The 26881-nt window shown below is 41.1% G+C and overlaps 1 protein-coding gene across 7 annotated transcripts in view; it reads left to right on the forward strand.

Moving 5' to 3' along the window:
• Positions 1–26881, forward strand: part of LOC111572618 (rho GTPase-activating protein 21) — a 95879-nt gene that overhangs the window by 49255 nt on the left and 19743 nt on the right. For 5 of the 7 annotated variants that reach the window (XM_055006880.1, XM_055006879.1, XM_055006877.1 and 2 more), the window contains 7 exons: positions 1878–2066; positions 5401–5422; positions 17122–17214; positions 18068–18146; positions 18471–18525; positions 21563–21586; positions 23022–25038. In XM_055006880.1, the coding sequence (XP_054862855.1) occupies positions 1878–2066; positions 5401–5422; positions 17122–17214; positions 18068–18146; positions 18471–18525; positions 21563–21586; positions 23022–25038 (2479 nt within the window). Of the gene's footprint in view, positions 1–1877; positions 2067–5400; positions 5423–17121; positions 17215–18067; positions 18147–18470; positions 18526–21562; positions 21587–21645; positions 22269–23021; positions 25039–26881 lie in introns of those variants that run through there. The other 2 variants (XM_023276374.3, XM_023276388.3) reach the window with 2 other exon arrangements.

Consider the following 26881-nt stretch of genomic DNA (forward strand, 5'->3'; position numbering starts at 1 on the left):
TATAGCTATATAGAGCCAGGGGCTACAACAAATGGGGCTTAAATGACAATCCTGAATATTTTGACAGATATTTTGATCTCTGACGTTAATCCTAACTCAAGAAGGACATTATTTGACTCTTTCATGTAACAACATGTGCTATAAGTGAAGTGAGATGTTTCTGTATTTGCAAGCATGCTATGTACTGTATGTATTCAGAAACACTATTATGTAAGTCTCACCTGTCTTCATCAACAGCTTTTAGAGTTTGCTAACTGCTTCTTATAGATGCTATTTTAATCGTCCACTGTGATAGTATCAATTTGCCATAGTGTGACAGTAAAAAGATGCCAACAGCAATTAATTGCGCAGTATTATTTGCCAAAGAAACACATGAAAACCTAAGAACTAACAACAATACGTCCTGTTGACCACGAAACGACATCGTTATTCAGCTTTCACAGCCTGCTCTTCTGTGATACCTGTGAAGAATCGTCAACAAGGGACCTCTTGTGTTGTTGATGACTAAGACCAATGTGTTCTGCAGAAACACACTTGTCTTTGTTTTAGCAAAACCGCTTTGTTTTGCTCAATCACTGGGTTTGATGTCAGTGGACTCACTGTACTTTTATGTGGCTCTGAGTTTGCTCTCACATGGAAATGGTAGTTTTACTGTCACGTTGCATTGATCTGTAGCAGTGGTTCCCAACCTTGAGGTCAGGATCCCCCGATGGGATGCCGAGATGAATTTTTAGGGGTGAGATGATGATTTAAGGGGAAGGAAGGAAGAAGAATGTCTCTGTTACATAATATTATGTACATTTTTTTGACTTGCAAAGATCTTTTTCTTGTTAAATACAGCATACTTTCACTGTACAGACCACAATAGTCTGAGAGGTTAACTGCTAACTGGGAATGACTACTTTCTCTGGGAAACTCTAACAATCCAACTCCGTTTGCCTGTGTTAGCAGTATGAGCTTCAGCAGCTTTAGTTTTTGCCAGGTTAGCCCAGCCTACATACAACCTTGTTTTCATTTTCTAGATCAAAATACTGCGGCACTGGTTTTAGCAGGTGTCATTGGTTTTGCTGGTTTACATCTAGGGCTGCTTATTTTTATTGTCTTTCATTGTACTTTCTCTATGAATTGATGAGCTTCTTGGTAAAAAATGTCTCTCATTGATTCACAAAGTTGTCCACAATCCAAAGAGACTCAGTTTACTGTGATAGATAAGGAAAGAAACCAGAAAATATTTAGAATTGGAGCTGAAATCAGAGAACTTTTGGACTTTTTTCGCCTTAAAAACACGCTCAAACTAATAATTTGATTGTCAGAATAGCTGACAGTTAATTAAATGGCTGACAAATACTTGATTAAGTGTTGCAACTCCATTATATGCAGGTATTAGCACAGGGAGAACTCGGCTGTGTTACATCTGAGACAGCAGTTAAGCGACGTTGTACATTAGCACAACACGAATGATTATCTTAAGCATTTAGTTGACTTAGTTTTGTCAGCTAATCACGCTCATTTATTTTATATTCCTGCACAACATAGCCGTTATGTGAGATGAGAGGTCACAGTTACATATAGCTTAATTAAAAAAAAAAATAATTCAAGCAAAAATGACTTTAAAGCTGCAGTTTGATTTTCAATTTCAGTTATCATCTACTCTCAACATGAAGCTTCACAGTCTGTATGCTAGACTGACTTGCTTCACCACACAGAAATGAGAGTAGGATCTTCTCATCTAACTCTAAACATGAAAATGAATAAGCATATCTCCCAAAATGTCAGACTAGTATTTCAAAAACACCTCCATTCAACAGTGCACCTTCTATGCTGCTTATATTCTGAAGATCAGCACTTAAATGCCTGTTTGTTTGTCCTCTTTTCAGGCCAAGCAGAAGGATGGGCGCGACCAGAGCGAGGCGTCAGCGATGGCTTCTCCTGGGGCCGAGGAGGAGCCTTTCTCCTGGCCGGGGCCCAAAACGCTTCACCTGCGCCGGACCTCCCAGGGCTTCGGCTTCACGCTGCGACACTTCATCGTCTACCCACCTGAATCTGCCGTCCACAACTCATTAAAGGTAACAGAACGCCTTCTTTTACCCGTCTGATGACACCAGGACATGAACATATCAAAACAAGCAACTTTATGCCATCTAATTCAATGTACGGCTCATACGTTTTTCAAGTGAGCAACATTTTCTAGAAAGTTTGAATAAGAAAATATCCTCCTGCTGCCAAAGTAAATAAACTTTTGTTGAATCAAGTGATGTAAGCTTGAAGCCAGAAGCATCTGTCTTAATTTAAGACACTGTCATAAGAATGTATACATAAACAGACATTGAATGAGAAACAGATGAACTGATCTCTGACCACTGGCAGGTTTTTTCAGTTGATTTAGCAAATTGAAGTTGATTTTGATTCATAGTTTAAGATGAAACTGACTTTTTTCAGGTTGAAATGGATTATTATGTAAGTGATTTGCCTTTTATTGGATAAAATGTTTATATACAGCATTTATATAACACATTTTTAAAATGTTGATGGTGTTAAAACAAAATTGCCTTTTCATTTAAATGCCTTTCTCCCTGTCATATTTTCACATTGATGCTTCTTGTCCTCTAAGCTAACTTTGGCCTCGCTGTCAAGGGCCCAGAAATTATAGCTACTGGTCAGTGTTCCAGATTGTAATCTTAAAATGTGACTTTATTTAGCTTTTTAGTGTCAACTCAGATTAGAAAACATCAGATTTGTGTGACACCGGGGGGAAGTATTATCAGAATTATGACGTTCAGCTGCTGTTTGAACATCGCCCCAAGAAAACACAGTTAGGACAGTACAACTCCATGTACATACACATTTTCATAATATGCTGTCTTCACAGTAAGAAAGTATTTTCTTACAGAATAAAGTTCTGCAGGCATGGGAACAGCACAACCATGACTAGAAGTTGAGAGAACTCAGACATGTTTTCTGTACATTATGGCAATGTTTAAATGCCATGAATTTAAAAAAAAAAAATAATACATTCATTTCTTTGATTATTTATTGGAGCAGAATGGAAAAACCCTGAATCAACTTGTACAATAGTTTGCCAAGTGCCCGCAGGTGTTTCAAATACTAGAAAAAGACTCTACATACTACAAATATTTTTCTACTGACATTTTAGTTTATTGCCCTGGTCCTCCCACCTTAAAGTTCAGCCCAGGTCAGCTGAAAACTCCCCGAATTTTTGTCATATGACGATCGGTCGCAACTCAGTCACTAGTGGCTTCATGGTTGTGCCAATTAATGCAGAATTTTTAGTTTTTTACAGAATCTGGTTAGTATAAACTGTTGAAAATTATTTTGTATATGAGACATGTAAATAATATTTTTAGAATTTTTTTCCCACAGAATGACACGTCAAAAATTAGCAATTCTTAGATTGTCAGAAAGTTAAAAATCTGACCATTTATTCTGTTTTTACAGAAAATGGTGGAATTTTGACATTTTTTCAAGATGACGTGCCTTTAAAACCTACTGAAGCATTCTGACTTTCAGTTAGTATGATGTTTTTAACCCCTGTATTGTTATTTTTATATAGCAGTTATTTTTCGGAGCTTTTTCCTGACTTGCATCATCCCACCTGGGAACTCTTCCAGCCGTTTTCTGGACAACATCAGTACCAATCTGCGCTTTGGTACTAATCCTGACGTTAAAGCACTTCCGGCCCCTAATGGGCACAGACTAACGCAGGAGCTAAAGGGCTTTGGGTGCATACGACTGGTCTCCTTTAATGGGAAAATGCGCTGGTGTTTTCAGTCAGCTCTCTCAAAGCTTATCGTGGCCTCCCTCATATTAGTTTTTGCAAGTGATAATTCAGGATAAGTTAGGTTTACTTTTCTCTGAAGTGTATTTTGACAACCTCCTCTGTTTGCACAGAAGGATTTCCTACAAAGTTAGTATAGCACATTCTGTTTATAGCTTTTGGCTTTGGTTCTGCATGTTGAAAGAGAAACTATGGCATGACAGTTGGGCTTTTCAGACATTTGTGTAACCAAAGAGATAGACGGTTTCTCCCAGAGGTGTTCTTGGGTATCACAGTGTTGTTTCGGGCACTTTAATGTCCAGTCTGGGCCAGTTTGTTCTGCTGTGAACCTCATAAGATGTGATGGTTCCACTATAGAACTGACATTAAAGAGAGTTTGTTCTCTAACATGCAAACTGAAGGAGATAAATTAGCTTTAGCCTTAGCTACAGTGGTATAAAAGTTTACACTAAGACAAGCTGTCAGGTGGACTTCACTTGTTTCTTGGAAATATTCAAACCGAAACCTTAAATTTCAGTCACACTCATTGTAAACCCTAACCAGCTCTTCTGTTATGTAACCTCAGCTGACAGGGGGAGGAGGAGGGTTAAAAAAGAAATCCTTGTACATCCATCACTTCTCATTGTAATTACTTTTAGGGTCTTGGATTGGAGCTCTTGACTAATCGCAGTTTGGGGTTTGCTTGAAGAGGGTCAGGCCGTCTTACGGAAAGCCTTGGGAGAGCAGGGAGCCTTAAAGGATACATGGAGAACATATGTGTCACTGAGGGGAGGTGGATTAAAGCGGGAGTATGTGGATTTTAACTGGGGCTCTGAAGTGAATTAAGGTTTTATGTGTTGAGGAAATGGAAAAACACAGACATGGCTATGAAGTGGCTTCTTTTTCCTATTAACTATAATAGGGAGTGCTGTTTTAATGACAGACCTGTGCAACAATGAACACTCCTCTGTTCCTCTAAGTAACAGTTATTTGGATTATCACTGTATTTAAGGCTTGATACTGTACGAAAAAAAAGTATTTTGGATGCTAATACTAATGTTTTATCATTACTATATTTAGCATGTTGCTGTTGTGACACTGTTTTTACTTTTGCTGATGTCTTACAGCATTTTGCATAGAAATTAGCCTGAATTTAGTAACTCTTTTTATTTTTATTTCTTATGACTGCTATTGTTTTTGAGCAATATGGTAAAAAAAATTCTGACACATTGCAAGGTGATATCTTGTAAAATCCCAAACTATTCCATCTGTAATGATATCTAAAAGAAAAAAAACAGCAGCAGTAGCAAATATTTGACTTTTTTGACTCAATTGATTCATTAAATTTGTTGTTTTTTTTGCTGTTTATCAACTAGTTGATTCATTTTCTGATGGTTGCAGATACAGAAACTTTTGTGGAAAGTTGGGATGAGATAAATGAATTGTTTTGACAGTCTTTCAATGTAAGTTTAATTGATATATTCAAGTCAAGCTGTGTTGCATATACATGAGAATGTACTGACACATAAAGTTAATACGGAAATAATCCATAAAAAGAAAGAAAAAACTTTAATTAAACCGAATCACAAAGCATCTGACTAATTTATTTTCTGTCTTGTTTTCAGGATGAAGAAAATGGCAGCCGAGGTAAGTGTCAACAAGCTCTTATTTAATTTAATTTCTGCATGCTTTAGAGATGTGCACCGTGAGCTGGGACCTCAGGTGTTACAATGAGAAAAGCACAGAAACCATTTATTCTCAGCTTCTCTTCAGTAGCTCCACTGAATTGCCATCAAATTAGGATTGACAGTCTATTACTCTAATGCATTCTCATTACCTGTAGATTAAAATTGACGCATTTCGATGACTTTTTGTGTCTTGAGTTAAACATGTTATTAACACTGGCGAGTCAGTCCCATTGCTTGCTTCAAACAAAAGCAGCTTCCACCCAGAAATTGGTTGTAAACCTTTAAAAAACAACACGTTGCAGGTGACGTTGCTGTCAGGCAGGCAGGCTGTGTTGCAGTTTGGCGTATAAACTCCTTCATAGTGGCAGTCGGAGCTGCCTGTGCTGTTAGCTTGGCAAGGCTTCAGCATTCCTCAGAGCATCCGGCTTGTCATTCCAGTCCCTCAGTATTCTGCTCACGTCTGCAGCCCATCGTGAATGCAGGAGGATCGCTCTGCTGCTCTTCATCAGAAGCCTTCTTAAACAACCCCACAGCACGTCTCTGCACATGGAAACTCAAAGCTCGTGTACATGGAGCTTCCATGAACACACACGGATGGAACAGCAACCATGCGGTCTTACAGAAATAATCCGTTACAGCTTTATTAAAGTAACTCTTGTGTTTTCAAGTGATGTAACCCATTATGGATGTTTCCTATACTACAGTTTGCGTATTTGCTCTTCTAAGCTTCTTTAAAAAACCACGCACCAAGTTTTTGTTCACATGGATGCAGAAGGAGGAGACGATAACCATCATTAGCTGTTTGTTTGCCTTGCAATGGCTCCAAAGCCTTCCCAGGTGTGTTTCAGTAAATTATTACGGCATGAACAGACAGTGAAAGTGAAGAATCCAGGGTTAGAGGAGGGTGAACGAAGCGCTTCGTGATAAATCTGACTCTTAAATGCCTCTCGACGGGAAATTGAGAGATTCCTGTAAGTGTCCCTCATCATCCCTCTTGGCCCATGGTGTCACATTCCTCATGCTACCCCCTCTCCACGCTTTTTAACCTCGCCGTATCCAGCCGACTCATTCAACGCAGGCCTTAAAACATTAAACAACACACACACACAGGGCCCTGCTGTGGCAAGAGGAAACCCTTTCGGGAATAGGTGTCTGCACATTCCTGCATGGGAGTATTACACACTTTATGAACTTAGATTCCTTTGTGTGACTCTACCTGAAAGCAGTCGTGTAAAACTCATGTGTGACTGGGTTCTCGTGTCATTAAATCCCTACGTGATAAGTCCTGGAGAAGCATCTCAAAGCTGAATAGAAGGAGAATAATGATCCTCGCCTGGAGAGCTCCCCTCCCGCTGCTACAGGAAGTCGCCTGGCTCGCTTCCAGCCTCATAAATCCTTCTTTGCCTCTCAGCGGGTGTCGAGACCCGGCAGTGGTGATGATGCTGGCAGGTAGCAGGATGTCAGAAGCTGGTGTCAGGAACGTCAGGAATTTGCCAGAAAGGCTACAATAAGGAGCGTAGAATGATTCATGAATAAATATTTAGACTAGGAATATAAGCGAAATGATGCGATTGTTGTAAATATTGGAATTAGCGTGTTCAATTATTCTTATTAAGTTCAACATAACCATTGAATTATCTGAAAAATGCATTGCTGCATACTTCAGTTCGTGCAAAGCTGAAATATTGGAGATGGACGGTCTTCACATGACAGAGAAATATTTGGAAATAGAACCAACACGAAGCATAAAATTTATGAAAAGACAAAATAGTTTGGTAAATGTCAACTAGATAATTTTGAGTCGGGTTATTTAGTATATTAAACTCCTTCTCTGCTTTTTGTGTTCACATTTTCCTTCTGAGATTTGACCCTTAAAAGTAATTTTGATAAAATAAGACACCAATCTAACAGTTTAGTATCAATCTTTTTGTTATTCTGAACTTTATTCTCTGGCAAAATGTCAAGTTTGGCTTGTTCAGAACAGACATTAATCATATATTGTTAGAGAAACAAGTAGTTTGGATGAAATGAAAGAACAAAACTTAATAGTATGACCAAAATTGTGTTTTGTGTCAAATATCGTTTAGTGACAATTGAGGAAAAACTGTCTTTTCTGTTATTTTGTTGAATTCTTGCTTAAACTTTGTGGATGATTGTAGCTCACTTTAACTATTTAGCTGCAATAGCTAACATTATTGCAAATGCTGCAGCTGATTATAATGTTGGATAAAATGGTGCTGTAATGGCAGTTGTAGTGTTTTAGTCCCTGTGATAGCAAACTGCAAAAGTCTTGTGCGTTCTAAACTTTGCTCAAAGTCACAGTGAACAAAATATAATATGTAAGTAGACACGCACTTGGAGATTACAGTCCTCTGCCAAGGCCTTTGCAATATCTCACAAGTTTTGGACAAAATGATTGAAATCTGCTATAAAATTGAATAAGTTCTCCCTCTGCCTGTGCTCCATCTCTCCTCCAGGTTTCATTAAATTCGACCTGGCAGTTTTTGCATAATCTTGAAATCATACCTTCATTATGTAATTGATCATGTGGGATCTGTAGTTTCCTGCCAGAAAATTGTCATCATACTATATGGATGTCCTCTGATCTACCTGCGTAAACATGCAGAATGTTCTACGCTGTAGAGGACAAGAAATTGAATTTGTGGTAAATTTTGTTTTATTAGTGAAATATTTGCAGGCATTTTGCCATTTTGTAAATGAAAACATCTCGACACCTGAATGTACAATTTAAACAGTCAATGTAGCCACTGTTCTGGAGGTTTAGATGATATAGTGGTGTTTACATGCTTAGTTTGACTTTTGTTTTTTTTAAATGTCACCACTTCAAGGCCAAAAAAGTTGAAATTTAAAGTTGATCCTTTTCTTCTTTACTAGATTAGCTGTGTGTGCTACAAAGCAACATGCAGCCAAATAACGAGACCCAACAAGTGACCTTCAGCGAAATTACTAACAATGTTTTAACTTCTCGACATTTGGCTTTGGTGTTATTTCTTACTGATGTGTACAAATTGTTGTTGTTGCTATGTGACAACTGTGGACACCGCTGATCACAATCATCGCAAACGGCTCCAAAACACTCATAACATCATCGAAAAGCCACGCGAACACACACACACACACCGTCTCACACAATACCAGACAGATAATACATCCCATGTGCTTGGTTATTTTAATGTCTAGAAAAAAAAAGAAAGTTGCGTTCTGCCCGAGTCAGGTCTGTGGAGTTCACTGCAGCCTCCCCAGCGTGCTGCAGTGGAGTTTATTTGCTTGACTCTGGGCCAGTGTGTGTGATGAGGCTGTTGGTGTTTGGAGAGGAGGACCGAGGGGTGGGGGGGTGAGCGGCTGACCGCATGTTGACTAGCTGGGTGTTGCCGCTGGAAACACTTCAAACCTCCAGAAAAGCACACACACAGTCGCGCTGGCAGACCCACACACGCTGATGTAGATACACACAGATAAACAAACATAAACATGGATGTACAGTATGCAGTGCAAACACAGGGCCAGCACAGATCCTCCTTGCTTTGCGTGGATCTGTTTGTTTCCTTTCACAGCGGTTGTGTATATACCAAGCGACTGTTATCCCAAATCTTCCTCTCTATCTCACTTCCTCTCCTCTTCCCTCCCTCTTCTGTCTGTCTCTCCCTTTCCTGTATGTCCTTTTCACTTCGGCGGTGTATTTTAGCAAGCTGTCGAAGGGTCAAATCCGAATGAGGCGTTTTGTGCGACGCTTATGAAACTGCACAGCGAGGGAAGCAACATAAAAATTTCTCCATCTGTTCAAATATTTGTTTTGCATTCAACGTGAGACTCGTTTCTCCGCAGATACCCGCTTTATTTCCTCCCTTTTTCTTTCTCTTTTTTTCTATTCGGTCAGTTTTCGGTTTGTTCCCATAGAGTCTGCAGAGGGAACGTAATGCAGCACGAGCAAACAGAATTCCCCTGTATTCTCAAGTGGGCTTTTTATTGCCCCACCTTTTTTAACAAAGATGTGTCCAAAGTTTTGTCTTTTCACTTATTTTCTCCCTCTATCTGCTTCTTCTCACGCTGCCTTCTCCATTTCTGTTTCTGTCTAGATCTATTTTCTCAGTGACTTCTTGACATTTTAGAATTTTGTTACCTTTAGGCCTCACACTGAACTCCCCGAATGTAGTTTCATTTTCATCGCTTATGTTCCTTTCATTTATTTCTGGCTCAGAGTACTCAAATGTCAATCTGACAACTTGTTCAGTTGGGGCAATATACACACACCCACGTGGATGCTATAATTATCTTGAGGCATAAAACCTATTAAGGCAAATATTCAGAAATAGTTAGCCTTACTGTTGCTGCTCCTATCAAGTTTTCTGTTGTAGCATAACACATGCAGAACAATTAATTTCTGACAGAAGTAGACAAAGCAGGCGTTTCACATGCAGATTTTAGAAGCTAGCTAATTACAACGACTAGCCACAACTTTAAAACCACCTGCCAAATGTCGTCTGTGTCCCCTTTGTGTTGCCTGAAGAGCTGTGATTCATCAGGACATGGATCAGGCTTGTTCTAGTGCATCATACAGATGCTTTGGATTTGGATCTGGGGAGTTTGAAGGTTGGGCCAGCGATTTGGGCTCTTTGCTGTGTTCCTCGAGTCATTCCTGAGTAGTTTTTGCAGTGTTATTTGCCCACAATTGGTTTTAATTTCATGGTACATTAGTGCAAACTAATTTAATTCCATCTCCGACTAACTGACATTACAAATATTTCCCACTGACTTGTTTTAAAGTGAGAAATTATTATAAAGGGATTTTAAATACCCACTAGTCTGATGCTAAAGCTGAATGTACCGAGGAAAAAGTCTTCACCGGCTGACAATCCAAATAGAAAATAGCATTGTTCTTTCATTGCAGCATTAATTTAGTCATCGTGTGATAAGAATTCATTCAAATGTAGCCCTGTTTGGTAGCATAGTTTGCATACTTACATACCGCTGCCAGAATGAGGACTGACTGCAGTGTTTAGCAGCACTTTCACAGCTAATGTTAGCCATTAATGTTAACCCACTAAGCTTAACTTAAACTAACTCCTTGTTAGCTCAACTTAACCATTCCTTAGACTTTGTTTCTTGCATTTTAGTCTGGAAAAAGCAGCAGAAACAACCCTCCACACTTTTTTCATGTGTTACTGCTCAACCACTAACATGTGGAGAAATCTTGACATGTCTGACCTGCGTACGTTTTTTGTTAAGCTATAATTGGACAATCATTTTCCAGAGGAGAGATTTAGTGTAAATGGTTTCCTAGAAACAAGAGGCAGAATTCAAGGCTAAAATCACCCCATCTGTCTGCAGATGTTTGTCACTTGTTCCCTCGCTTGAACTTGAACTCTCTTGGCGCATAGTTTGGCTTGTTTTACAGAAAGAAAACAAAACATTGAATTAGCTTTTTTTTTTTTTGCAGTGTGTGTCAGAGTAATGTCAGTACGTATCCTCTTTCCCCTGGGTGGGTTTAGGTATTTGTAATTCTTAGAAAAAGCATGATGGAAAATTCTCCACCACCTTCCTGCCCTGGTGGGAAAAACAGCAGCCGTGTGTATGTGGTTGTGTGTTTGTCTGTTGTGATTTAGCAGCACTGTCAGGCATGTGTTTCCACATCGGCATATCTCCCCCAGGTTAGGAATGCTGTACTCTTGGAAGTAACTTATTATGAAATGATCCCAGGCCTGCAGGAATTTATCCCTTCTTGGTATTACACATGCATATACAGGAATATTTGCCCAAGACGTCTTTTACAGATACTGTACATGGCTGCCAATAAGTACCAAGAAATTGGCTTTTCAGAAATACCACCATTGCAATTGAGGTCATTCAGAAACAGTTTGACATAAACATTGAACCTCAAGGTCCAATTTCACCTTTTTCCTCTTCTCTACCAATAGAGTTTGCTCAGTTGTCATAGCGATTGCTTTAACCATCATCACATGGCCTAAATAAGGAGTCATGTAATAGCAGGTGGTCCCATAAGGTGGAGGGGGGTGGAGTGTAACCCTTTTCTCTGCTCAAAGATGGTCTGTGGTTCAAAATATGAATGGAAATTATATTCTTTGAACACATGAGGACAACTCAGCCATTTCCATGACAACTGAGTACAGTATAGCTGTTAAAAAAGGTGGTAAATAGACCTTTAGTTGGGATTTTTCAGAGTCAAGAAGGAAGTTTCATGCTCAGTTTAGAAAGAAGTGCATCATAGTTCAAGTTTTAATTGAGTATTATATGCAAAATTAATATTATTTTATTTTTATTCCTAATAAGTACTCATTTATTTCTTCATTTCTCATTTGATTTCCTATCAAATTGATTGTTAAAACATTTTCTTTTTTGCGGGGTCCCACTTTAGATACCTACATCTCCAGCAGTAGATTTCATGTTTCTGGTAGTATCTGTGATTTCTACTGGTTTCTAAAGCAGGTAAAGCTGACAAAATACAGATTGTGTGGCCCCTACATGGATTGTTGTGCGTTTTCAGATATGTTGTTTCATTTTCAAGGGGCCACAACATCCACAAATTTTTCTTAATGTAATATGTCTCACTTTAAAGTGTTTAATAACCAAATATAAGAGTCCCTGATCAAACATAATTGCTTTTATTGCTTGTTTTGGTCACAAAATTCGGTGGACTGATAGATTTTTTTATCTTAAATATCAATGTCAGTCCTGTCTTTAAAATACAGCAACAGTCTGGCTATGATTCTTTTTTCTTTCAGTTGTAGAAAAATGCCAGAAGTACAGCTTACTCTGTCCTGAGGTTGATTGAACTGTGATGACAGGGGCTTCAAGGCGCATTGACTTACCCCACTCCAGTGTATGCTTTGGTTTCTGACAAAAAGCTGTGGCTGTTTACAAAGTGCAGCGATTAGTGAAATGAGACCTGTCCATCTGAGACTGGCATCTACACGTCGTTTCCCCGTCTGACAAAAGTGCGTTGACACAGTTTGTACGGATGTGGGTTTGTTAAGCATTTCAAAGAGGTCAGGAGTCGGGTACGCAGGTGTCTCAGCTGCGTTTAGGCTTTCAGAGTAGAGTTATGTTTGGACTGGTTTGTGTGAGCCGTACACAGTGTTTCTTTATGGGAATGAAGGAAGCAGAGGCAAAATTACAGTATTTGTTTTCATGATCCTCTGCTTTTATGCAATCCAGCTTCTTTGGCCACAGATTTGACAGTAAAACACGCTGACCTTTTGAGGGAAGTTGGAGTTTATGGATTTATGTGAAGTGTACTTGTGCTTTGACCTTCCCACACTATGGGGGGGACCTCCTTCTGCCTCACATTTTCATATTTCTCTGCTGGAAGAGACCTGTCATTGATAACCATCTAAACACAAACACAGACCTTCTCCTTAGCGTTTAAAGTGCTCATCACATCTGCATAAGTTTTACTGGGTTTTTTAATACGTTCAGACGTTCAGAGACGCATTCGGGTGTGGTGACTTGTAAAATGTGAGAGTGACACAAATGGTGAAGAGCAGCGAGTTGGACGGAGAGGTATTACGGCAGAGTTAATGCAGTGAGTGGGCAGCAGGCCCAGCCCTCTGTAGAATAACATTATCTAACCCAAAACAACAGGGGAGCGGGGAGCTGGCCCACACAACCAGGCCCAGCTGTGCAGCTGGGGATCACAGCCAAACCAGAGCTTGCTGAGGCAACAGAGCAGCGCTGACACTCAGGCACACCAGCAGAAGGCCCTGTGAACTGCTAGACCGGACCAGAAATATGCGTATATAACTGATATTTGAGCTGATATCTGTTTGTGTTTTCAACACGAACCAAACAGATAAACACTGTTGAGCAATGCAACAGCTGCAGCGTATATACGGCGTCTAGCTGGAGCCAATTTGCAGCCTCCATCAGGCGTTTAAATCTAGGTTCAAACAGTCAAACAAGTGAGCTGATAAAACAGAATGAAGATAAAAACAGCAACACAGATAAAGCAGATTGTATACATGATTATAGGCATGTATAAGCGTTTCTGCTTTCCTGTGGTCTGTGACTTCTTCTGAAAAATGGGGAAGAAACCAGCTAAAATTCACTACCTTTATTCACATTTTGTAGATTTGTAGCAAAATTTCTCAATTACTCTCATTCTCAATCAACTCAAAACTTACTTCTAATCATATTTCAATCACTGACTGATTGTTTTAAGTATTTTTTTCAAGCAAACATGCAAAATTTTTATGCTTCCGGCCCCTCAAGTGTGAGCTTTTTATATATTTTTCCTTTTACATCATAATAAACACTATCTTTGGGTTTGTTCGCATGAAGTGAGCGTTTTTGAGCATCACCTTGAGTTCAGGAAAATCAAATCATTTTAAAGCTTCTTTTATACAAAAATATGATTGGAAATAATTGTCATATTAGCATATTAGCACTACCTTTTCATATCAGTGCTGCTTACTGTCAGTAACTTTTATAACTTAAAATGGCACATGCTGATGTCAGAGAATACTTTTATACTCACATGACAAATGGGAAAGAATTTGCTCCATAAATAAGTAAGGCAGGCATAAAATACCCCAGAAAATTACTTTATATGCCGTTTATTACACTAGCAGCTACAGCAGCACATAACAATTCACTGAGTGGTGTTGATGTGGTAAATGTAATCTATCTGCTGTCTGCTGCAGTTTGAACAATAAATATCGGCAGTTATTTAAACACGCTTTTAGCCAAGACCTGCTCACCGTGATGTAAAAGTGGGAAGTGAATTTTTATAAGCATGGAATATTAAGTGTTTCGTCCGCCAGTGAAATATTTTCCTCAAATACCACCCAAGAGTAGCTCCAGCTATTCAGCTCTCATTCTGTGTTTTGGAGCAGCCGAGGTCATTATGCGGCGGGCTGATGTATTTCATTAATCCACACGGTAGTTTATGCTTTGCTAAGACAGTTGGGAGCATTAAAAATATCCAAAGCTTTAGATTTCCACATTTAATCCTGTTCATCCAGCTGCGGGGCATGGAAACTTGCAGAATCCAATTTGTGCTGCAGAGTTGGAGCTCGGTGAGATTGGCTCGGGATTGGGAATCCGCCTCGTACGCACACTAAGCGAGGGGAGGGGAGCGCTGGATGACATCTGTACCTACAGCACAGGTTAGCCGTGTCCTCAGTTGTGTGGCGGTGCAGGTTGTCACTGTGCCGTGCTGAAATGGAGCCACGCTGCAGAAAGTCAAGTTTTTGTCATGCGAGCCTCCAGGTGATCTAACAAGATCATAACCTGCGTGAATTAGACCGTAAATAAAGGACTGACCTTAACAATTTTACACTGTACCTGTAGGAGCAAGCATTTTACAGCCTCTACTGCCTTCTGCTGGATCAAAAACAAGCCTACAGCTGCTGTCAGTCAGACTCTAAGGTGTATTTGATGTTGACTTCAGAGTGAATAAACAGGTTTTGGATGCAGTGACACTTAAAGCTCCCATTGGCTGTAGAGGGGATCAAATGTGTGACCTTTGAGTTTGCAGAATTGTTTTTCTACCCATTGCTCTGGTGATGGTTGCATTGTATTTATGAGGTTTAAATAAACCAGTGTTTGACATTAATCAGGCAGATGTGATTCAAACTCTCTGTGTTGATGTTGTTCCTTTTATTAGATATAATCATGCAGATAATCTGGAATCAAAATATTCCATGTCATAAATGTTAATCCTCTGCAGTAACACTTACTGCCACAGGAGGGAGCTAGTGTAGAGCTCGAGTGCAAATGATAAACGCACTGGATTTGCTGACTTGCAAGGAGGGAGGACATCTGAGGTGACACACTTACATTACAGCAGCCCCTGCTGGAAACATTTGCATGCTTCCTCCCAGCAGGAATTCCACATTATGTTCCTGAGATCTGGCAATAGTCGTGATTTTAAGGGAAAAAATGGCTTAAGCCCACATATAATGTTTCAGGTTTGGATCTTGGTCCAACTTGTGGAAACCCAAGAAACCTTTCCCCACCTTTGAAGTTGGTCTTTAGCAACAAACTGAATCCACATCTGCTGCAGTCCAGCTGCTCTGCGCTCTACAGAATCCTGAATGTCTAACTAACCTCTGGCAAGTAAATGCATATATGTGCTGCGTGAACTCGAAGCAGGGCACCCGTGAAAAGAGCACGCGTACATCGTCAGCGTTCCCTGCAGAAAGAACAGTGGGATGCTCTGATTGTGCACTACCTCGAAGCCTTTGGGCTCTGACAGGCAGCTAAAACCAGCTGAAACTCACGGTTAAGGCTCAGTGAATTTATTCTTTATGGCATACTTACACACAAATATAACTATTGTATCCACTTTTCTAATACACATACTATAAATTATCAGAATGATCTTACACAGATTGTTAATTAGCTGCGTTTGTTCCACTAACTTGCCTCATTGCACTTGACATGACATAGCGTGATGGCTCATCCCCTGCCATATGAAACCAAACTCCCATGTGGATACTTTGCATGCAGCCATGTCAGCACACTGTGACCTCTTCTCGCTGTCCCCAGTCAGTGGAACGGCATGATAGCAAGATGGCATGACTGACAGTGATCTGGATGTAAAGAATCAATTTTAGAGGAGAGGAGATGAGTTTTTCTGTTTAATTAATGCTGCTAAAAAAAAGAGCGTAAGGCATTTTGTTGTGCTTAGTAATGTCAGAAATTTGTTCAAAGAATGAGTGTATTTAATAGACAGAATCACTAGGCAATTGCTTACAAATCTGATGAATCATTTAGGTATTTTTACAGGACATCTTACGGTTCCAGCTTTCCCTGTGCTTTTCTTTGATTTGTTGTAATTTTCTTGAGTTTTTGTGGGTTTTGGACTGCTGGTGGAGAAGACATGTCTCATTACTTAACAGCTAATTGGGAAAATAAATAGCAGAAATAATGAAAGTACTGTTGGTACTGGATGCAGGCTGACTATACTGAACTGGCTATAAACACTAAATGTTGAATTCTAAATACTTTTCTGAATATATTTTAGTGTTTTTGAAGGACTAGAACATTAAAATGGATTTGCATGTGTTTCATCAGGCCGTAGTAGAACCACAGAGAGCCGCAATCATGGATACAAATATTTGCTTTTTAATATTGAGAACTCAGGTGATGTCTTTAGATAAGACAAACTAAAAGAGTTTTACGTTTTGCTCACAAGTACTGGCATTGTTCTCACATAAACACCATCGCTACAGGAAAATGAACATCTTCATTAGTGCTGCCTTAAAGGGATTTTTGTTATTGATCGATCTACGGGCTATTTTTTTAAAATTAATCAGTTAATCATTTGGATTTTACGTTAACAAAGTTATAATCCATACATATTAAATTTATGATAATATAGGACGAAGAAGAGCAGCAAATTAAAGATACAGATACTCAAATCAACTCCTCATCATGATCAAAACAAGAAAATTATTTGCATTTGCACAGTTTTACTGTATCCAACACAAGTGAGCAACAAAAGCATCAGAAAGTAAAAATAACAATCAGGAAAAACTGCAGAATATCACAGTTCAAACTATAATATTTCCCCAGCAGTCCCAGTGCAGTGTGGCCTAGTTGTGACTTGACTGCTGTGTCTCTTCCTCGCTGTGTGACCAATCGCCTCGGCACATGTGCTTTCTCTCTCGTTGCCAGGGAGACAGAGGAACCGTCTGGAGCCAATGGACACTATTTTCGTCAAGCAAGTGAAGGAGGGAGGCCCCGCCCACGGAGCTGGACTCTGTACAGGTATACAAACACACACGCTAACACACATTGAAGCATACACACAATCCCTAGGAGGACCATTGAGGTCTTATGATTAACTCTGACTGTCTCACATCTGACCTCCGTTCGATGCCAAGATTTCTTCACGTTTGTACTGTAGGTAACTCCGCTTCCTTGTAAACTGCCAGGCAAAACAGATATGAGTTGCAAAACAGATGGCTCCTTTGTGGGAGGTTGAACAAAGTGTAACCGGCACGCTGTTGTTCCAACCCGAATTCCTGTTTTTCCACATCCCACTCTCTATCTTTTCATATTAATACATGAATCATTTCTTATTTTAAGCAGCAAGGATAAAAATATTTAAACGAACTCCCTTCTTGAGAATAGAAAGTGAATCGGCTCCTTCCCTGAAATGGAGGTGATGGCTGAAGCTCTGTGCTGTCAGCGTTATTGCCAGGTTAGCACTCTATTACAGGAAATGTTAAGCAGTCCTGACAAGCCCTCTAAGCTGTCTGCTTTTATCTGTTTGCTCTCCTCTGCTCTCCTGGGACAGGGGAGTGCACTGTTTTCCCACAATTATCTAGTTTCTCCCCTAAACACACCTCGCCTCTCTTCCTGTAAGATGGCCATCTTCAGAAACCTTGAATGGAGATGGATCCTAACATGAGCTCTTTAAAATAAACATGGCTTGGTGTTACTATTCTCCTTTGATCTGAACACAAATCAGTGTTTTTGCTGGAGGGAGTCACTCCAGAGTGGTTTCTTGGTCAATGATCATATTGACCAGATTTCAGGTTGTTATTTTGAACAGAGAAATCTGCCACTGTTTGCAATAAATAGCAGATTTGTGAAATATTCCCTTAATTCTGTGCAGGGGATCGAATAGTGAAAGTGAACGGGGAGAGCATCATCGGAAAGACCTACTCGCAAGTCATAGCCTTGATCCAGAACAGGTGAGCTCGCCATCATTACACATTTAATTTTACGGTTCACTTTACGGGAAATATGCTGCGAATGAAACTCTGAGTCAAAAGATCTAATCTCTTCTCTGCGTGTTTGTGGTCTAATAACGGTAAAGGAGCCCGAGTCATTGAGAAACACGCTTTTCCTTATCCTTATCACTGACTAGCACACATTCATTCACACTTCATTAAATTGCAGCTATTAAACTATATATTTTAAAGAGTAAAATCTGTTCTCTTGAGAGGTATCCACAGTTTGAACCTTGTGTTGTAACAGTCTCCTTCTTTCTCTGTCTTATTTTCACCGTCCATCAGTGATGCCTCACTGGAACTCTGTGTCATGCCAAAGGATGAGGACATTTTGCAGCTGGTAAGCATTCATTCATCAGTAAATATTGCAAGTGCTCACAAAAATGTGCGATTTATAAAGATCTAAAGAGAAAATCTGCTGCCTTTTTTTTAAAAGTAGCATTAGGATTTAGTTTTTTATTGATTCATTTTAGTCACATTGAGAATAAAATGTCTTTTTTTTCTCCAGAATCGCTGTTATACCCAAATGTCTTTCAGCATCTAACACCACAAATGGATACCTTAACATTTTTTTATTAATGTAATTGTAAGTAATTTGCTCTCATTTTGACTCAAAACATTAGGCACAGCTAAGCTAAATACATCCTGGTTGATTCTGGTTTATTTCAGCCTGATGAATTTGGTTTTTTTTTTTTTTTTTTGTAGCTGGACAGGTAATGCTAACTTTGTTTTACCCTACTAATACCACAATGCTGTCAATGTCAGAGACTCAACTCTTCAAATAAGTTATTTGCAAGCCTAGTGTTACCTTTGCAAATCTGTGGCTTTTGATTATATGGAGACCTCTGGTTTTAGGTTAAGTGTCTTTACTCTCACCTAGTTTGTATCTGGTAACTAGCTTTTAACACCCCGACCAGCTCTGCAGCTCTGCAACAGTCTCTTGTTATCATGTCATTGTATTCTTCCAGTCTGGAAATTTGCATACACAAACCAATTTATCTGGTATGTTACTACCTCTCCAGTATGAAGACACTAAAGTGAAAGGAATTCACAGCTTCACACATGCAAACGAACTGGCAAAGGAGTATCTAAAAGTGGCTGCTGCTGAAGGCCTGTTTCTGTATTTATTGCAGAGGTGAAGAGTTCAAGGTCGCCATTACCCATGTAGCCACAATATCCACATTAATGGGGAATACACCAAGTTGAAATGAACCACAATTATTCTCAAACATACAGACACAAGGTTGATGTTTATCTTCTCCATTTACTCTTGTAAGCGAAGCAAAATAGCAGATTTTTTTCCCAAAATGTGAACCTGTTCCTTTAAGCATAGCCCAGAAAACTTTCTGCAATGAAAGACATCCACTGTCTGAGAATTTGTCTTATCAAAAATAAAGACAAAGGTGCTTTTCATTATGCGAATGAATCTCCTCACTTCCCCTACTCATGTCTCTTCTTCACGTTTTGGCTTCTCCTAGCGAGGGTGTGAAGAAGGAGGAATCAGTTTTAGCTACACCAGTTCAATATGACATGGTGCACTACTGTGTCAACTGACCAGAGAAGGTTTGTCTTATTGAAGTGCATTTAAGTAATTGGAAGATCCTCCATAATGGTTAAGGGGAAACGATTTCTGAGTCACGGGAGGAAAGAGGATGCGAGGAAGCAGAAGGCAGCATAATGAAAAGCACAAGATGTCCATATCTTGGCAGATTAGCTTTTAATTAATGCTAGCTTAAAGGAATCATAAACAACTCACATTATCTGGACTTAGATCAAAGTCAAGATCTGAAAACAGTCACAGGATTAATCCACAAAAGAACTCTAGTTATTGTAATTATACCACTTTTTCTGATGTTGGTTCTCAAGGCTGGCATCGATCATCTCATGTGGGTGGGCTAGATCTCAATAATGTGAACCTAAACAGGCAGTAAATAACAAAAGCAGAGCTAGCCTTCATACCACAGCTTCATACAACTCTGCTGATCACTTCAGCCGCTCAAACAGCCGGCCCACGCCATCAGTCAGGGTCCAGAGCCCCACAGACGATAAAAGAGCGCCAAGTCACATCAAACCAGTCGCCACACGTTTCTCACCTTCCATTTGGGAAATTCTCTCCCGAAGCAAAGAACTGAGTCGGATCCCACTGTGTTGCTAAATTCCTCGCATAGCTTTGTTAGCTTGGCGGCAGTTCCACCGAAAGCCACAGAAACTTGCTTTTGGCGTTTTGGAATGAGTCTGAGCGCTCACAAGGCTGGGGGATTCAAATAAAAACAATTAGTGGTTTCTCCTTATTGAGGAAAACAAGAGTCAGAATTAATTTCAAAAGTTTGACATGATGTGATGGATTGTTGTTGTTTTTCTGTACAGTTTTTATGATCCTGACCGCTGTGAGACAGATTTGCGTGTAACCATGATCTGCCCCTGTATAAAATTAAACTTCAGGATGTGATTTAACTAGCAAATACTTCAGTGTTCCTTCCACCTTTTCCACTAGATTCTTGATATTCAGAAGTCTTTGTTTAAAATATCTGAATATAGAGTTAATGTGTCCTCTGTGTAACCTTCTGCACTGATTATACATAACATTTACTACATTATTAATATTGCTGCAAAGCTCTGGATCAATATAATTTTGATCTGATGGACTGAGACATAAAGTGGCCTATTCAAAACCACAAATATCAATAAACATGCACGTGTCTGTTTTTCAGTGAGTTCCTGTTTGTCTGTTTTGGGAGACATTGAGCCCACTCACTACCAGAGGGAGTGCAGCTGCAGTCAGCTGACTCCTCTCAGCACACTGTTTACAGGGTGGAAGCTAGTGCAGATCAAGCAAGCGTGCCGTCATGCTCGCCCCAAAAGAGAACATATGATAGAGCAGCATCCGACACATGAGCGAGAGAGGCTGACAGAGAAGAGGAGAGAGGCTAGCGTGGAGAGTGCAAGTGCCATGAAATGCTTGAGAAGCCGGAGAGGGGGATGGGAGGTACCACCAGGTGAGAGTGACAGAGCAAAGGAAAGAAATGCAGAGTATGTGGAGGGAGAAAAAAGCCAGCGGAATGCATTTGCCAGTGTATTCTGACAGCAGCTGTACTCGTTGTAGAGGTGGATGAGGGTAAGAGGACGAAAGAGGAGGAAGAACAGCAGCTCAGGAAGGACAAACAGGCGACAGCACTGCTGGAGTTCACTTTCACTCCTCTTCTTTCTTATTTTTCCACTCTGACTGTGATTTCTCTGTTCAGCAGTCCCACGGCTGGATGTATTTTTAGCCCTCCATTGGTGTCGTTTCACCTCTTTACCTCTTTATGCTCACCTGTTTACTTCTCTTTATTCCCTTTTCTCTCTCTGCTTGCCTTTATCTAACCTGTGGACTGCAGTTTTCCAGGGATATCACTGCTCTGGTAAGAAGGGAAATCAAACTAACTCATCACTTTCCTGGTGATTCACATCTTCTATGACATGTTTCATCACCTTAAGGCAACCACCTAAAACCCCAGATATATTCCCCTTTTCAGTATTTTCCTGATTTGCAGGTTGAGGGGAAAATGTGAGCACTAGGAAAACAAACGCTTTCTAATCATCTGTCAGCAGACCTCTAGCATTTCTCTCTGTACTTTCCATGATCAGGAAATTGGTTTCTGTTTAACTTGTACGACTTGTGTAGATCCAGAGGGAGGCACCCAACAGGAGATGTGCTGCTGCTGCCACCGCTGCTCTTAATGCAGTTGTAACTTGACACCTCAGGTAGAGTGCTATCGATTGAAGTCCAACGCCACAAGTCTCTCCCTTTCATTTTCTCGAGAGCGGTTGCGCTGAAAGGATGTGGAAATACAGCCTGCTCAATATGCGGCCGGGAGTTTTTTCTGAAGCCGTCCGTGGCGATACTTCACTCAAGAGTGAGCAGGGTCGTAACTAAGAGTGTTTATCTTTAAATTTTAATCGAGGAAAGTACCTTAGTTGCTACAGTGATAGTAGAGTTGCGGAGCCATGCTGACAGAAATAGCGTTAGGTGCCAGCAGCAGACAGAGGAGACCCCCATTCACCCTCTCCTCTTGCCTCAGGGCACACTCTCCGGTACCAAAGGTGGGTAAACTCCTGCCAGCTTAATCCTCACTCTGGCTCCGCGGTTTTATTCTGGACTTTCCAGCTTTTTTTTCTCTACTTATTTGCTTCTCTGGCTGACTGTTTTCCCACTTTACCCACATCTGTTGCTTTTCAAGGGAGTTCATTTGTATCATGGCACAGTGTAACATTTGTTTGCCATCTCCTAGGAAAAGATTGAGGAGCTGTTAATAGTTCTATTTGATTTGGAGAAATAATGTGTCTAGTTTTGGCTTGCTGCTCGTGTATAGTTGTAAACGGGCTGAATCGATCTGTCATTTACGGTTCGCTGAGATAACTACAATGTTTGTCTTGATGACAATCTTATCAGTTCACTCAAAGACTCATGTCATTAAAAGACACTCACAGATTATCAGTCTTTCATTTTTACGACATGAGCATCTACAGTGTTAAGATGAGATATTTTCAGATGAGATGTAGCAGCTGTAATTTCACATCAGGAAAAATGAAGAAACAAGGTGACAGTGATAAACATAAATAGAACACTTTTTGCTTTTTGGGCTATTTTTGGATTTGCATTTGCAGCAGCTGTTTGTACGTCCAGTAGCTTTTGCAGTAGCTCTGCAGCACTCCCTGCTGCACACATGCCTTTCAAGTAATTTTAATATATCCTGTCCCTGGTTAGGTGTGATCTCTCTTAGTTTAATGTGATCTATTTTAGCACTTAAACCTCTCGGCAACCAAAGTGACATAATGTCCTATAATCTCTTGCAGGCATATTCCCAGGATGCATACCTCAAAGGAAATGAGGCATACAGCGGAAATGCCCAGAACATCCCCGAGCCTCCTCCCATATGCTACCCTCGGATAGAGGTTAAGGCTGCGGGCATGGCGCAGTCATCAGAGCCTGCCACAGTCAGCGAGACCCCCAGAGGGCCGGTGCAGGGACCAGGAAGGCGAGGGGGGGCCACGGAGAAGAGCTATCGGATGGAAATCCCTGTTCCTCCATCTCCTCCACCGCAGCAGACGTCCAAGTCTCAAACGGTTGCGTGCGTCTGCAGTGAGAACGTCAGGACGGTGGCCATGCCCCCTGATCCGGTTGACAGGGGGTCCCGGGTGGCTCGGGCAGGACCCAGCCACAGGACGGAGGAGAACCGGTACAGCCCTTCAGCGGAATCTGGCTCAGCTAGACCCAAACCCCTTATTCCCTCAGTACCTGGGGGTGCACAGTTGCAATACCCCTCTTCCCGCCCCACAGAGACTCAAGTCTACTCCCCTTCCTCGACTTCTAGACCTGGTGCTATCTATTCTGACACCTTATCTCCAGCTGTCCGGGCCCCTACTGCTGCCTCACCAGACACATTCTCCACTGCCGTCTCACCCAGCACCAACCACTACTCGCCCTCTCCCACGGCCCCCTCCACCTCTCCACACCAGAACATCGACTGGAGAACTTACACCACCTATAAGGACTATATTGACGCCAAGAGGCTGCACACGTATGGCTGCCGCACCATCCAGGAGCGCTTGGACAGCTTGCGAGCAGCTGCCAATTCTAGTTCTGCCTATGCCCAGCAACGTACAACGCCTCCTCCTTGTACCAGTCAGAGAGGGGCATCCCAGCTGAGGCGGAGGAGCGCATCCAATGACCGTGGAGTGGATGCAAGTAGTCGGGGTACAGCAGTGACAACTCCATTACGCAGCATCTCCCAGGAGAGGCTAGGAGGTGGAGCAGAAAGGACAATAACGACAAGGAACTGGCCTCGTAGTGTGTCTCAGGATGCTCTGCCTTTCTCCACCCCGACGGGAGTCACCAAGCCTCGGGCACGGTCGTGTGACTACCTGGGCCAGCAGTCTGGAGAGCTGGGAGGGATTTTCTGTGGAGACAGGTCGGGGTTGGAGGACAGGTTGTTGCTCTCTCGTGGAGAGGAAGCTAAAGCTAGCAGGCAAGGAGCAGGCCTGAGAGCTTTACCTCTTCAGAACAGGAGTCTCAATGGACAGGAGGAGGAAGGACGAGGAAGTGGATTATCTAACTCACCTTTAGCTGCTCCTGTGTTTACTAAAGGTACGACAGATTCTGCACTACCATCAAGGACAGACGGTCTTATAATGAGACCATCACGTCTGCCTGTCAAAACCGCCATCTCAGACCCCTCACCTGCCTTATCCTCCACTAAAACCACAGACCCTCTTAAAGACCAAAGAGCTAACATCATGGGCAACCACCTGGGCTACTCGTCCCCTCTGCACCTGCAGCTCAGGGGCAGAGCTGACAGTCTGAAAATGGAGAGCAGGTCAGAGGCTGTGTTGGCAGCCAGGTCCTCCTCTTGCTCTGGTCCCTCGTCTAAACTGCCCATGCAGAGACAACTTCAAAGCGGAGTTGTCACCGCCTCCTCTGGTTCCTCCACCACCAACGGAGCTGTGACCCAAAAGCCAAAGGTCAGAGAAACCTCTAGTTCCACTGGCGCACTCGTGCGGACTAATGGCGGTCATGCAGAGGGTGTAGAAGGACCTGATGCAACGGTTGTGGTCCTTAGAAGGGACAAACACTCTGCATCCGCTCACATTCGCCCTCCGTCCTACGTTCTAGCTGTTAATGACAACGAGGGAGGAGTGACTCACAAGTCACCACCATTAGTGAAGGCAGGCTCTGCAGATGGAGTGATGTGCTGGATGTCTAATGACAGCTGCAGGGAGATGCATCTAAGGAGGCTGGAAGACACACGGCAAACATGGCAAACGCACGGCTCCAAGAACCTAGATGACTCCCTGGATTCAATCCCCTTCATAGGTAAGACTCCACTCATCTCTATACTGTTTCCTGTTTCTATAGCAACAACAGTGACATGGGAGTCCTATGAAAAAATGACACTGCATGTGGTAGTGACAAAGCATGTTTATGCATGAAAGCTTGAGCCATCAAGAAATAAATTATCACCCTTTTTAGTGGAAATATTGCTGATTGATGAATGTTCTCTCACGCGGTGAAAAGTTGGCTTCGAATTCTCGGTCAGGTTCTTCATCTTGTTTACTTATTATCTGATCTGGCACTTCCTGATCCAGATCAGGAAATGCAGACTGTGTTTTATTTCGAGACTGTCCAGCTATTTCTAAGACAGAAATAAAGTGTGATACATTACAAAGTTTGACTAGTTTTCTTAAATAAAAACATGAATAACATATTGTATTGAAAAATTGAAATGATACCTCATCCCGCAATACAAATGGGCATAATTTTTGTTGGCTAAATAGTATTTTCTTTGTGAAATTCCATAAAGGTTTAACATGCTCTGATGGTTTTATATTCATATGAGGAAAGAATTGAAGTGCAGTTGGAAAGGAAAGGGTGTGTCTGTGTATACTGTAGATGCAGCTTGCTAGAGGCAGTTTCATAGATATGACGTGCCATTTTCTGCAGCCAAGGTATAAATGTCATGTAGTAGCTGGGCTGTTGAGTTCAAAGTGTAGCGTATACTCTTAGCTGCATTTATATCCACAGTTTAAAACACTAAATTCCAAGCACACTGACTGTGGGCTTCATTTTCATAGTACTTTAAAGTTCTGCACCTCTGTAAAAAACAGCACAACCATGCATAGATCTACATGCTATAAATATTTTACAGCTTACATTTTAAAGTAGTGTCCCTACTTGCCTCCTATCTCCGATGTATAAACACAGCCTGCAGTTCAGCCCAGTTTAGCCAAAAATAATCACTGACTTTTTCTCACATGGCTGTTGGTTGCAGCTGAGTCACTATCTGCTTGTCGGTTGCACTGAGGAACGAAGATGTTTTTGGTTTTTACAGAATCCGGTTAAAGTAAATGATTTATTTTAGATGAAATTTTAATTCGGTATTACAACTTTAAGCTCAGATTTAGGTATGAGGATTTGTTTTGTCGCATAAGTTTAAAGTCCGTCGATTCTTTGTGTGTTTAATTTCTGGCTCTGGTAAATGGTGCAACATGCCTTTCAAATCTGCCAGCAGTTTTTGAAATCAGCAGGATTAAGTCGGCCTGGGTTGATATTTCTGTCCAGTATAAGCTACCTGGGGAAATATGTGGTCAGTTTCAATATCTCTCTGTTTTATGGACACAAAAAAACTACTGTAAACTCTCATGTCTTCAAAGAAATAACCCCAAGCTCCTGTCTCGCATTTAATCACAAAGAAGTGCATTAAAAATCAAGTTTAGCCCTGTATTGTTGCACTACTTTTCTACTACAAGGAAATCTTTTGTGTCCAATGAAGTAACTGAGGAAACTGTGCATCATTGAATAATAAAGCACCGATCGGGAAATTCCCTTAGAATTTTGTTAAAAGCACTGGTCCAAAAGAATCCACTTGTCATGAAAGTAGCGCTATTTACTGCACACTTTCCACTGCACAAGTCACAGAAAAGCATGTCATATATGCATTCAAACGTCAAAAGGAAGTGTTTCCTCGAGGCAGTTTGAACTCGGGATGACATTGTGATTATGTGACAACGTGACACTGAACTACAGGCAACCATGACGTATTCAAACCACCCTTTGGCATCTGAGTAGGGCAGCAGCACAGACACATACAGTCACTGTATACACACACACACACACTCCCAAAGCTGCTGTCCAAGTCAATACACTCCCCCCCAGCACA

The sequence above is a fragment of the Amphiprion ocellaris genome, chromosome 22 (genome assembly GCF_022539595.1).
Source record: "Amphiprion ocellaris isolate individual 3 ecotype Okinawa chromosome 22, ASM2253959v1, whole genome shotgun sequence".
Classification (NCBI taxonomy): domain Eukaryota; kingdom Metazoa; phylum Chordata; class Actinopteri; family Pomacentridae; genus Amphiprion; species Amphiprion ocellaris.